This window comes from Kogia breviceps, chromosome 9 (genome assembly GCF_026419965.1).
Source record: "Kogia breviceps isolate mKogBre1 chromosome 9, mKogBre1 haplotype 1, whole genome shotgun sequence".
NCBI classification, from domain to species: Eukaryota; Metazoa; Chordata; class Mammalia; order Artiodactyla; family Physeteridae; genus Kogia; species Kogia breviceps.
Window position 1 is genome coordinate 94,229,685 of NC_081318.1, and position 13,409 is coordinate 94,243,093.

Below are 13,409 nucleotides of genomic sequence, written 5' to 3' on the forward strand. Positions count from 1 at the left end.
AGATTCCTTTAGAAAAGGTTAGCAGACATTTGGTGCTGTCCAAAATGCCCCAAAGACATTTGATCCACTAAAAAAAGTCCTTGATATTTGGTCCTGTCCAAAACCATTTGATGTGGACCAAACAAGCTCATGGATGTTTTGCATAGACCAAACTTCAAGGACCCTTTGGTGTGGACCAAATGTCTTATGAACCAAATGTCTCATGGATGTTTTAGACAGAACCAAATGTCCTGCGAGGTTAAAAGAAATCTGTTTTGTTTTCCCCTCATAACTTTTAAAGTAAGTTCAACTACTTATCCTCATGGGTGTTCCACTTGGAAATTTTGATCTTAAAGTCCAGAGAGGCACATGGAAATTTTAAAAATTTTTCACAAAATTGAATGCATGCTTTTTTCCCCCCTCTGATTTTATGTAACTGAGTAGATTCCCAGATGAGTCATGAAACACTCCTGAATATAAGTTCTTTGAAACAATGGTATGGTATTATATAAGTTAAAAGCACCAAGGCTATTGCTATTGCTAGTGCATTAAACAGACCAGAGAGTCTTTGATACTTATGCTGGGGGTGTAATAAATGATGCTTGTGTCACCTGGGTGATCAAGTTTCACAGCTGTGACCTCTGTTAGCAAACAGTAAATCACTTGAAATAGTGCCAAGTTTCAATTACATGTGCTAACTGAGGGTGACCCTAGACTTCGATTAGTCATTGATTCCACATTTTTTCTTCACCGGGGAAGCTAAGGACTGTTGACTCCCATTCTTTTACCTTTACCCATTTAGTTTATTAGTAAAATTGTCAGCTACGAGAAAGAACAGGAAAGATGAAGAGAAAAAAAAACAATGAAGCATTGCCTATAAACTCGATTCACCTATATTTATATTTAAGTATTATAAATTATTTATTATTCTTGAGTTCAAATATATGATTTAAGTCTGCAAAGTTATTAAGTCTTTACATGGGACATTCTGAAAACTAAAGGACCTCTTAAAGAGATTTTGATAAATATTATAACGACTATGAATGTCTGAGAGAGAACTTTTTCCCTACCAAATCTCACTGCTCTTAAATTATCAAATAAACTCCAAATTATAGAAAATTATAGAAATTAATATGCTGACTAAATGAATCTGAATAATTCACTGCAGCCTGAGGCTGTTCATTCTACACTTCTTCCCTGCAAATTTTTACCGGGTTTAATCCTGTTTTAGCCCAAACTCCTCCTTGTAACTAAAATGCATTTCCAAATATGAGAGAAGAATTGAGCAAATATTTTATTTTTAAAAAATGAAGAGTAACATGACTACTTTTGTTTTAAGCTCTGAGAGAGCACATTTTCTCTTAAAGGAGTGGGTATATGAGTTCCTCATTACCTTCATTTCAGACCAGCAAAATGAATCAAGTTAGGTGCCACCCCCTGAAATATGGAGACTTCCCTGAAGTAGTGAAGCGTGTGAGGACTGAACAGCAGAGCAGCAGTAGAAACAGAAATGTACCACCTCTCACTGGCTCTGGGTTTTATTGAAATGAAATAGCCATTTGACTAAATTCACAAAATGGAAATACTCTTTTAGGCATTTAAAAAAATAAAGCATTAACCTACTAAGGTTCTTTAACTGTGGTCGGTGGTTCTTCGTTTCACAACTTCAGTAAGAACTGGATTTATGAAAAATGTTAAAGTATAGTTTTTAAAAAAGTGATGTTTGGGGCTGATAACTTTCATCATTTCTCACGCACAACTGTTTTAACTGGATTCAGTTCTGAAGTGCCGTGCAAATATTTGAATTTTAGTGGACAATAGCACGTTTACTGACCACTGAATTCATCACTTTTCTTTCGATATTGATCTTTCTTCTGTAAACACAACTTGGGTACAATATATATTTCTGCTCCTGGGACACCAATACGGTATAAAAATTTTTGGAAATTAGAAGTTGCTAGTGTGTAAAATGTAGATGCCATCCTTATCTTTGTTAATGTATCTTCATTCTATTCCCTTTGAGTCTACAACACAATTCATCCTAGGAAAATACTTATGACACAAATATAAATCTGTGTATGTTTTTTCCTTTCTTGGATAAAGATAATTATTTTGAATATTTTCCTTTTTAGTTGAAACGCTGATCTCACATTAATTATATAACACAATTCAAAACTAGCCCATTGGGTGTATAAACTCTAATGCTAAATAAACTGGGATATAGTGAAACCTTCAGGATTAAATATATTACATGGGATCAAATAAACTAGATACTTCAGTTGCTATGTTACAGAAATATGAATTCTGGCATTATATTCTTAGATATGTTTATTTCTTATTAATCAGAAACAAAAAAGAATTTACCAAGCATTTCCAGAAATATTACTGAATGGGTGAACATTCTAAAATAGGCATTTATTCTAAGCTTAACTATGACAAAAATTTAATTTTGTTTTAAGGTTTATAGATAATTAATTCAGTCATGGTACATTATTTAAGATGTACTAGCAAATCTATTTTTTCAAGAAGAATTTCACTACAGAGTCACATTTGTCTGCAGGAATATTATAATATCTTGTTAAGACTTGAATTATGAGCACCTATTATTTTAATTTGCATCCAATTAATTCTGTTTGTGTTCTAATTTCAACTAAAAACTCTTCAATTTGTCAATGTTCTGAAGCTTGTATGTTTAATAAATTAAATTTATCTATTGCCATGAAAGGGGTATTCAAGCAGCATAAAATAAGAACCATGTTATAAAAACTAATTGACTTTCACAATTTGATAACTAAATCTTTTAATTACCTAGCAAGGTTTTTTTCCTCCTTTTTACTGTGGAAGCCAGTCTTTTGGCAACTTTTTAAATTAATGAATTGGAAACATAATGTGTGATGGAGGGGTGAAAAACACAACTTTGTTACTAAAAACTCAGTCATAAGGAAGATGTGGGAGAAAAAAGGAGAGGCATTGAAACTCAAGTCACAAAGCAGAAAAGCAAAGCATAAGAGATGTTGCGAAAAGAAAATTAGATGCACAGAAATTGAGCTAGAAGTACAACTCAACAATTGCTTTTATATCCTTTTTCAAGAATGTGAAATGAAGGTAGTCTTGGTGCCAGAAAGAAGTACCAAGTGACAACAAAAGGCTCACCAGCCACAATGCTGATGGCTAGTGGTTTTATTGCTTTCAATTTAGAATCCTCATGTTTCATTTTACATATGATCCAAGGACTTACCTTTGGCAAGCAAAATCTAATCATCTAAATTAAAGTAACCTACTACTGAACAATTTGGCATAAACCAAAATTTTTAAAAAACTGGTTTATTCAGTGTGCTCTTTCATTAAAAAAAAAACTCATTAAAGTTCCTAGGTGGTTAGGAAACAAAGTTTAAAAATAATGTGATAAAATTGCTCATCTAATATTTTTGGCTTGCAAGGAGAAAATAAGAAGTGTAAAAGTAAAGCTTTATACAAGAACTTATAAAGTCACAAATTATTTAGATATGATATATATATATAATATATGTGTGTCATATATATCATATGTCATGCCTGTCATACCCATATTTTTAAAAAGGCATATAATCACAATGATGTACCACGTTTAATGAGATCCATTGATGCTGCCAATTTTATTACTGCATTCTTTATTTTTTACATTTGAAAATAAATTATAAAATCACTGCTGCTAATTTTGAGATATTTGCAATAGGACTCATAAATAATAATGCAAATTTTCATCTGAACTGGAATTGGGTAGGAAAACCTTTTGTTGGCACAAAGTTCAGTAAAGACAATGTATTTCGAATAATGTACATAAATAGCACGTGCTTACCAATTCTCTTGGACCATATGGCTCACAGAAGGTGACAGCATTGCCATGCATAATTGCACCACACTGTTCTCCAGTCTCACAGTTGTTACATTCAACCCTGTGGGAACATAGAACACAACCTCAGGATGTGAACTAAGTAGCACAATGTGGTTTATCACTCAGGTAAAGAAAGATGTAATAGTTGTTGTTATTCAGTTGAAATCAACATTTTGAGGAAGATAATGGTATTTTGTATAAAATACCATAACACTTAGAAACATAAAAACAGAAAGATTTGTTCTTTCAGTTACTCGCAATGGTGGGCAAGTTACTTAACCTCTCAAACTTTCAGTTTTCTCACCTGTAAAATGAGGAAAATAATATTGACCTAAATATCACATAGTTATCATGAGGATTAAATGAGAGAATGTATATAAAACACAGAGTACAGAATCAATCTCATAGTAGGCACTTAATGGCCGTTGGTATTATTGTCAATCATTACATAATATACTATGCCCAATACAAGTATTTTGCTAATATGAAAGATAAAGCAAAGTAATATACATTTATATAATGAACTAAAACCATATCTCTGAAATCAAAAGGTGTTTTACAAATTTTAAACCTTTTTCTTTTGAGTTATGATTAATGTCAATGTTTAAAATAACTGTCCTCAAATAGATCTGCATGTCTACGAAATATACTATGTAAAAAATAATGGAATCAGATTGTACTTAATCCACATAGTAATATGAAATAAACACAAATTCTAATTCAAGAAAATTCTGGAGACTGAGTTAATGTCAACCTTGCAAATAATTTAATTAGTTGCTTTATTATTATAAAGTGAAGTGGCTAATAAAACCTTAGGACAGAACCTCAAAAATAAATATATTCATGTCTTCAGTATAAATTGACAATATGAATATTCTGGATTTGACTTTGCATATTTACAATAACATTGACAATGTTTTGCATCATGACACTTCAACCTAGAATCATTACATGTACAAAGAAAGAATTATGTTTCCTCAGTCTGAACCTCAAAGCACATGAGAGCTGTATTTCATGCAGAAAGGACATTTTCAAAGACTTTCACATTCTAGGTGCCAAACATTATGGAAAGGGCACCATGCCCTTTGTTTTTGAAGATCATTGTATCAGGTCCTTTCAGCTGTTTGCTAATCTCAGAGAAAAAAGGGAGCAGGAAGCCCTATTCAAATAGGAAGAAGACAAAAGGGTGAAAAGATACCAGATAGCCCATAAAGCCAAGAGGCAGAAGCACAATAACTAAGTAAAAACATGGCAAAAAAATAGAAGTCTTTCCTATATGTGTATTGCATGGAATAAATTATTCTAATCTTTTGAGCTGTGTTCCTATACAAAGGAGATCAACAATGTCAAGAAGCTTTGCTTTTTTAAGAACAAACACAGAACAACTTCTGATATGGAATTTTAAAAGGTAGTATTTCAAATCTTAGTAGGAGATTTAAATCTTCTCTTGATTACTGTGAAGCAAGATTCTAATAAAATGTCCTTGACATTAGAAGAGGCATAGTAGTAGCTTCATAAGGGCAACAAATATGTCTCTTGTTCACCATTTTATGCCTGGCATGTTGTATTCCATAAATATTTGTTGAATGAGTGAATAAATATAAGGCAACTTCATAAACAGAACTATTATTAAGGCCTAAGATCTAAAGCACTTCAAATAGAGCCTGGCATACTTCAAATAGAGCAAGAATGATGTAAGCGTTAGCATAAGTGTTAGCTATTATGATTATTATGGATTTCTACCATTTTCATCCAAAACAGGTATATTAGTTGTTTTTCCCCACAGGGAACCTACTACATGAACTTCTTACTACTATTTTTCTATTCTTAAAACTATACATTAATTTTTCCCAAGGAGTGTGATGATAAAAGTACAGAGAAGTAGCACTGAAATTATAGTGTGCTTCTTACTTATTGATAGATGAGGATTATGTGGTCTCCAAGGCATTGTGAAATGGCTCAAAAGAAATATAAGCTTTGACAGAGAGAAATTAAGATTGCTCAACCCTCACAATGACTATCTGCCATTTTCCGCCAGTGATTCTAAACTAAAAGCATCAATGTTGATGTGAAGTCCGAGGTCTGATATTTGAATTCTCATAGCAATCGTTCTATCTATAAATATTGATCAGCACTCCCCAAATCACCTGTATATCAGAAAAACTGTATCTGTATAAATACATGTATTACAAGTCTCCATCACCCACAGTTTTTTTTTTTTTGCGGTACGCGGGCCTCTCACTGTTGTGGCCTCTCCCTTTGCGGAGCACAGGCTCCGGACGCGGAGGCTCAGCGGCCATGGCTCACGGGCCCAGCCGCTCCGCGGCATGTGGGATCTTCCCGGACCGGGGCACGAACCAGCGTCCCCCGCATCGGCAGGCGGACTCTCAACCACTGCGCCACCAGGGAAGCCCCACCCACAGTTTTGATTACATAGGATTCATGTGCAGCCTAGATATTTGTATATTGTTTAAAGGTGATTCTAGCATAGGTAGCCTACAGCCTGGCACTCGGGAACCAGTGAATAAATCACAGATGTTTGATGTTTTTGGAGAATCACTTCTATTTTGTGGAATAACAGGAGTTAAAAAAACAATAAACACAAGAAAAAGGCAATCAGATACAGCCTTCTCACTTGGCTCAAAAACCCCTCTGGACCTTTCTTTGTTGTGCTGTATAGCTCCAGAAACTTAAAATAAAATTACAAAGGCACTGGTACCCTGTTGAAACTTAAAGGTTTAGAATTACCAGCTATTATTCACTGAGTTGTTGCTACCTGGAGGTACAATGGCTTCACCAAGGATTGATGAAACAAATCCGTTAGCTTCTTGTCAAGGTCTTTTAAATGACCTTTGCTTGAATTTCTCACAGTATGTCTGGGTTTGTCAACATAATTAATTGTAATTTATTTTGAAAGCACATCCCTCTGGGTGGTCAAATCCAACCCACTCTTAGATGCCAACGGTGTTATTTATTCAGTTACCATTCATTAATTCATTCTTACAGTTAACAACCTTATGTTGAGAACCTATAGGCACTATGATGAGCTTTAGTGGTACAAAGACCAAAACAAAAAACAGTATTATTTTCTTCCAGGAGTTTACACTCTAGAAGGAAAGGCAGGGAAACAAGCACACAATTAAAATATAGGGTGCCAATGCAATGATAGCTATTTACTGCATCCTATTATGTGCCAGATATTCTAAAGCCTATTTGAATCTCTCAACTTCTCTATAAGATAGTTATCAGCGTCCTCGTTTTACTAATAAGAAAACTAAGCTTCAAAGAAGGTAAGCATTTTGCTCGAATCCTACAGCTGTAAGGTTGACAGACTGGCAATCTGGACCCAGGACTTGCTAATTCCAACACCCATTACGTTTTCCATAGCTCCTCACTCCTTATAACAGGAGTACACGCTGGCTGTGATGGAACCTAACTTAGACTAAGGAAGTAAGGGAGAGCTCCCAAAGGAGGTGGTCCCAGAACTGCTCCTGAATGAGAAACAGGAGTTAATCAAAGAAGAAAGGTGATGGTGTCATAGGGCACAAGGAATGCAGAGATTATGATACAAGTAAAACTGCTACTTCAGTGTGTTAGTGTGCCTGGAACCACACTGGTACATGAAGAGGGTGGCAAAGGATGGGGCTGGAAAGTGGCAGCCAGTTCACGGAAGGTCTCATGCTCCATTTACCAAGTGATAGATACTGCACTAGGAACTCTACTAACAATGCCTCAAATAATTCATATACCCTGACTTTATTTTTGTCCACATTTAGAGGATGCTAAAACTGAGATTTGGAGACATTAAATGATTGTCCAAGGTTACACAGATTGAAAATTATAGAACTGGGATTCAAACTCCTACTATTCTGTTTCCAAAGTCATGATATGATCCAACTTTTAGGAAAATTACTCTAGCAAATAATGGATTAGCGGTAGAAAAGACTGGACTGTTGATATAACACAAGTAGGACACAATAGTGCCTTGAAATAAGGTGGAGATGAAGAAAAGAGTATCACTTTTTAATAGAAACATAATGTGATCCACATATGTAATTTTCAACTTTCTAATGGCTACATTAAAAATAAAAAAGGATAGGTGAAATTAAGTTTAATGATACGTTTTATTTAACCCAGTATACTCAAATTATATTTTAATATGTAATTATATGAAATTATTAATGATATAGTTTACATTCTTTTTTCATAAAAAGTCTTCAAATTATGGGGTGTATTTACACTTACAGCACATCTCATTTCAGACTAACCATAGTTCAGGTGATTAATAGCTGCATGTCACTAGTGGCTACCATACTGGACAGCTCAACTCTAGGGAATTACAGAGCTTGGAAACTGACTGCTCTTCTGGTTATGCTGACAACTGGAGATGACCAGCTGACAATGATTATATGTATTTGAACTTCAGGGAAAGGAGATCAGCACTGACAGGACAATTTAAGATATGGTTGAAATCATAGGAGTGCATATTATTGGGGGCCAGGGGGAGAGGGGAGGATATACTAAGTGAGAAAAGTAGAGGTCCAAGAATGGATCCCTGGGGAACAACTATATCCTTAGTCTGGTTTCTGGAAAGCTCCAACTATCATCGTGACCCTTCAGTGCATATCAATCTGAGGCTATCCCTGAATACTTTTCCATGATTACTGGCAGTGGGTTCATTTCTGTTCATGTTCCTAACAATCCTAATATTTTTGTGCTGCCCATCAAGGTGACTTTTCTAACAGTGAGGCTATAATATGACCTTCCTAATATTTTTTCTACCATTAAAGTTAAGCGTTGTACAGCCACTTACATGAATGCCATCATCATAAAGGAAAAGAAAAATCACAAATTCATGATGAACACAATGACTCTGATGGAGGCCAAATAGTACAAAGGGCAACTAGGAGTCATGGCTTCCCAGAAGGAAATAGTGATCCATTTCAGAAAAACAAGGTAAGTTTTAAAAACCTACAGATGTAAATAAGCATCCAAATTTCAAGAACAGGAATTCTTGGCTCATCCTAGAATCTAAAGCAATGCCTAAGTTCTCTGAGTGCCTGAGTTCTTCCCTCCTGTCTTTCTCAGAATGCCCCTGTGTCTAACAAGTTAACTTGGTTGAGTAGGGTTAGGTACCTAACCCCAATGGGTGCTCTCTGTGAATAATACTAGTAGTCTAAAATTCTACTCTTCCCTTATGAGTTGTTCCTAAGAATAAGGGTTCAAGTTGCTGGATAATGAGCAGTCCAATTTTCTTTAGGCTCGGAGCAAAAAAAAAGTGCTATTTATTTCTAACATTTAAACTGTGGTCTCCCAACCGAATTTTCTCAAGAAAATGATACGTTCTGTAAAGTTAGGTAATATATTCTTCAGAGATTGGTGGGAAGAAGAAGTTTTAAATAATCCCAGTTAAGTAGACTTTTATTTTTCAATTTAAAAAGGAATGTGACCTCCCAGGCTAAGGATTAGAAATGAATTGCTTCTCTGCTTAAGAGTAAAAGTAATACCAAATATTCCTCTAATCTAAGAAAATTTCCCCCCTCTTTTTCCTTTTCTCAATATGAAAAACAGAACATAAGAATCTGACAAATACCACAGCACATCATATGAATCGCCCACCTCAAAATATAACCTGCCATAAACAATATGATTAAAAGACAATTTAAGGGAAATGTTTGCTATCCCCGAAGACCAGGCAAAGCCTGAATATATTGAGCCCTCTCTGAACCTATTTATCACACGCTTAGATACCACATGAATCTCATCTGTTACTACAGTTCACAGATCATTGGTCGTTCGGGTTACAGGGCATCTGAAGTATCACCGAGTCTCATCACCCCCTCATTTTACAAATGACAGAACAGGACTAGAGGCTGGATTCCCTGACTCCTTGTCCAATATTCTTCTTACTCCACTCTAATGCAGCCAAGAAAAGAACTCTAATTCTACAAAACTCATGTGCATTTCAAAAACGTTTGTCATCATTTTTACTATCAGAGTTTACCTGGAAGAGCTACAATGTCTTTTCTTAAAAGTTCTTTTTTTCATTTATAGGATAAGGGATTTTGCTTTGCTAATGAAAATGTACAAAAATAAGAGAAATGTCATGGACTTCACAGAAAATGTTCAGAATGAATTCACTGGACAAAAGTACATAATCAAATTCAATATTCCTTTGGTTATGTACATCCTTACATAATTCATCCCTATTTTATATACACACTATCACACTACCGTTTTTTCACTAACGAAAACATAAAGGAATCAGTAAGGATGAAGGCAGGTACTTGCTGACCAACACATCTAGGGTCCAACTGGAAACATAAAAGAAAAAGAAATGCTTTGAACCAAGATTTGTTTTTCACTCTAACAAGCTCCTTGGCAGTTTGAAACTTGTTATTTTGGGGACAATTCTCTGTCTTTGTTTTTCATCATTTAGGTGGCTGTTTCTGTTTAGGAATTATATTCAATGTGCATTTGTGCTGCAGAGAGCACACTTCTGAAGGTATAATTCTGTTTTTAATCATGACTTTAAAATTAATAGGCTGGAAAACACACCAAAGCCCCTGTTCAGGAGGCACAGAGGAAGCTGGAGTGAAATGTCGCTGGAGTTCCCTGCAGTCCCCATGTCCTGCAGTGACTCACACAGGACTTTCAGGACACAGGAAAGAGGAGGAGGATTAATGAGAAAATTGGGCTCCTTCGCACAACCAAAGATTTATGAATGGTTGGTGGTGACATCATCCTGATAACAATACATAAATAACTAAAATATTATTTTCTCAAGAGCAGTCTCAGTACGCAGCTCATTCTTCTTTTTAGATCAGAGTGAAATCACTCAGCCTTTAGTCAGTCACTCTGCTGAAACAAGTTAATCACCTGGAAACTCAGTGACAATCAGTTATCATCAAATTCTCATTTGAGATATATGCCGTTTGTCCCCAAGACCGAGGACATCGTATTATCTATCCATAATTTATTGCCTCTGAAGGATTCAGTGTCTGGTATTCTATGAGTCGGAACTGTCTATTCACCAGCATTTCTGAACAGAGATATTAAAATAATTTAAATATTTGATCTGATTATAAAAAGTACATTAAAAATGGAAAGAGAAAAGAGAAATCTCTTATAATTTCCTGACCCAAAGATAACAAGTCTCTTCCCTCAGTTACAGCTCACACCGCATGTGCTGACACCATCTGATGTGTGGGCTTGCACAAGGCCAGATCAGGGACTGGTGAATCCACCAAAGTAAATAGGACCCTGTCAGCTCTGTGGGAGCTGGGCAGTCAGCTGACTTCTTCTGGAGACGTCGGAGCTCCTTGTAATTTCCACTCAAACCTCAACAAGGAATCTACTATACTCCAATAAAAATTAAAAAAAAAAAAACCTCAACTAGCAGAACACTCAACTTTTACCATATTTTACAGCAAGGAGACAATGTTTTATAGTAAAAAAGCGAGACTATTTACTTGTGAAAGATCAAGCTTAAAAAAAAAACCCTTGTAAAATCCTCTTCTCCTTGTAAATGTGGAATATTTTTAGAAAAACAGCACGGAAAGTTCACTCTATAAGACAGAGAATAATATCACTTTCAACGATGCCATGCCTTTTTTCTAAGGAGCTAACACATGCTCTAAATGTGAAAATGACAAACTCCATTTATAGCTCATTCTTTCTCATTACTTCTCACTGAGGAAGGTAAGAGAACTCTTCTTATTTCACCAGGGAGTTTAAAAATTTGATCCCTTCTTTGCTAACAGGTATAATGGCAAATATTATTTGGATTAAAAATAACCCTTCTATACCTTACTACTGCATGCAATATTCTGACCTCCTACTATGCTGAATTCCACTACATACTGCTTGAGGAAATATTTTCTCACTTGTTTCAAATGTACTTGACATTTAACTCCACTGAGTGAGTTCTTATTTCTGTCATATAAAACAGAGATTAAAGAAGGAAATAATAAGCCTCCAGATTCACAACTTATTTTATTAGTAGGACACCTCCTGGTTAACCTTTCTATTGTAGATGAAGTTTTCCCCAGAGCAATTACATCATGGTAAGAGGAAGGAGGGGGAGGAAGCAAGGGACAAAGGTTAGAGGAGAGTTTAATAATAAGAGAAAAAAGTTATTAACAAAAGAGAAGAGAGAGTGAGAGACAGTAGAAAAAAGTGAAGTCAAGAGGGAAAAGATGAGAGAAAAAGGAGACAAAGATGCACGTAAGATCAGAATATTGGACCATTAAACCCTAAAAATCAAATTATAATTCCACAACCCCAAAATACAGTGATATATTAGAAGTTCTGGCAAAGGTGTGTCATCCAATAAAATATTTATTTTGCCAGACTTTTCTCACCTACTCACGATCTCCCGTAGTCACCTGGTCTTGAAAACCTATAAGGTGTATGTTCCATGTTACACGGGGAAGCCTATTAGGTGATGTGTCTTCCAAGTGATCATTACAAAGAAATCCCTTGGACCTCCTTCAGCAGTGATGTGGAGCCTTTGGTGCCCGTGGTTAGTGCCCTCCTTCACCCAACACTGTCTTCCAAGTCTTACTGCCCATTGGCCTGGTAGACACTGAGCAAAGTGGATGCACTTTTATCCAGTTTTTTCCCAGTGACATTGTTCATCAGATTTATTAATACTTTGTTCTGATTACCTGGAAGCTCCATTTACATTGTGGTTCTCACGCTTGGCTACTAAATGGAGTCCCCTCTGCTGTAGTTCTAAATGAGGGCTCCAAGATACTAAGGAACTTTGAAGTAGTTTTACTCTTCACTTGACTTCTTTTCTCTTATGGGCTAATCTACTCATCACTGAATAAATAAAGCTCCAGCCAGAATAACTCACCTGCAAACTAAAATTTCAGTCTGTTTAGAGTCTTTGTTCAGATAATTATTTTTCTCAAAGCAAATAAACTTTAATAAGCCAATTCACCAAACTTTTTGCTCCATTTCTGAATAATTTCTCCAATAAATCTGTATTTTCAAGAAAATATTACATGCAGCAGAGTCTGTGATCTCAATTTCTCTAGTCCTGTAGTATGATCTTTTACACATAAAAATGGAGATGTCCTAGTCTTTTCTTGATTCAAGCAACCCTGTGCAATGCCAGCCACAGCTTTAGCTTCCTCAGCTGTAAATTGTGGGGCTTTCTGTATGATAAGCCAATTGACAGACGTCTTCATTTGCCATAGGATCTGAGACAACTTCATTTGTGTCTTTCTTCTTGATGTCTCGTATCCCTGTCGGCATCACAACTTATTCATCTAAGATGCTTCTTCTGACGAGTGACTCTTGTTCTTCCCTGATCTCTGCTGAATAGAACATCTCTGCTATTATTGTGCTGGAGGGGAAACATCTGTTGTCTTCTAGTTGCTATTTGTCATCATGTGTTCTAACAGTCCCACATTTCCCAATAGAACATCAGAGCCTAGTGATATTATAGCTCTGGATGCCTTCTGTGATCTTCAGAAAACAAGCATTAAAGGGATAATCTGTTAAGCAAAACAAAGATTCCTTCTAGACTTTGTAACTGCTTAGAGAG

The 13,409-nt window shown here is 35.6% G+C and overlaps 1 protein-coding gene across 4 annotated transcripts in view; it reads right to left on the reverse strand.

Moving 5' to 3' along the window:
- Nucleotides 1–13,409, reverse strand: part of RELN (reelin) — a 539,216-nt gene that overhangs the window by 249,818 nt on the left and 275,989 nt on the right. For all 4 annotated transcript variants that reach the window (XM_067042797.1, XM_059074483.2, XM_067042796.1 and 1 more), the window contains one exon: nucleotides 3,818–3,914. In XM_067042797.1, the coding sequence (XP_066898898.1) occupies nucleotides 3,818–3,868 (51 nt within the window). In that variant the 5' untranslated portion in view covers nucleotides 3,869–3,914. The remainder of the gene's footprint in view (nucleotides 1–3,817; nucleotides 3,915–13,409) is intronic.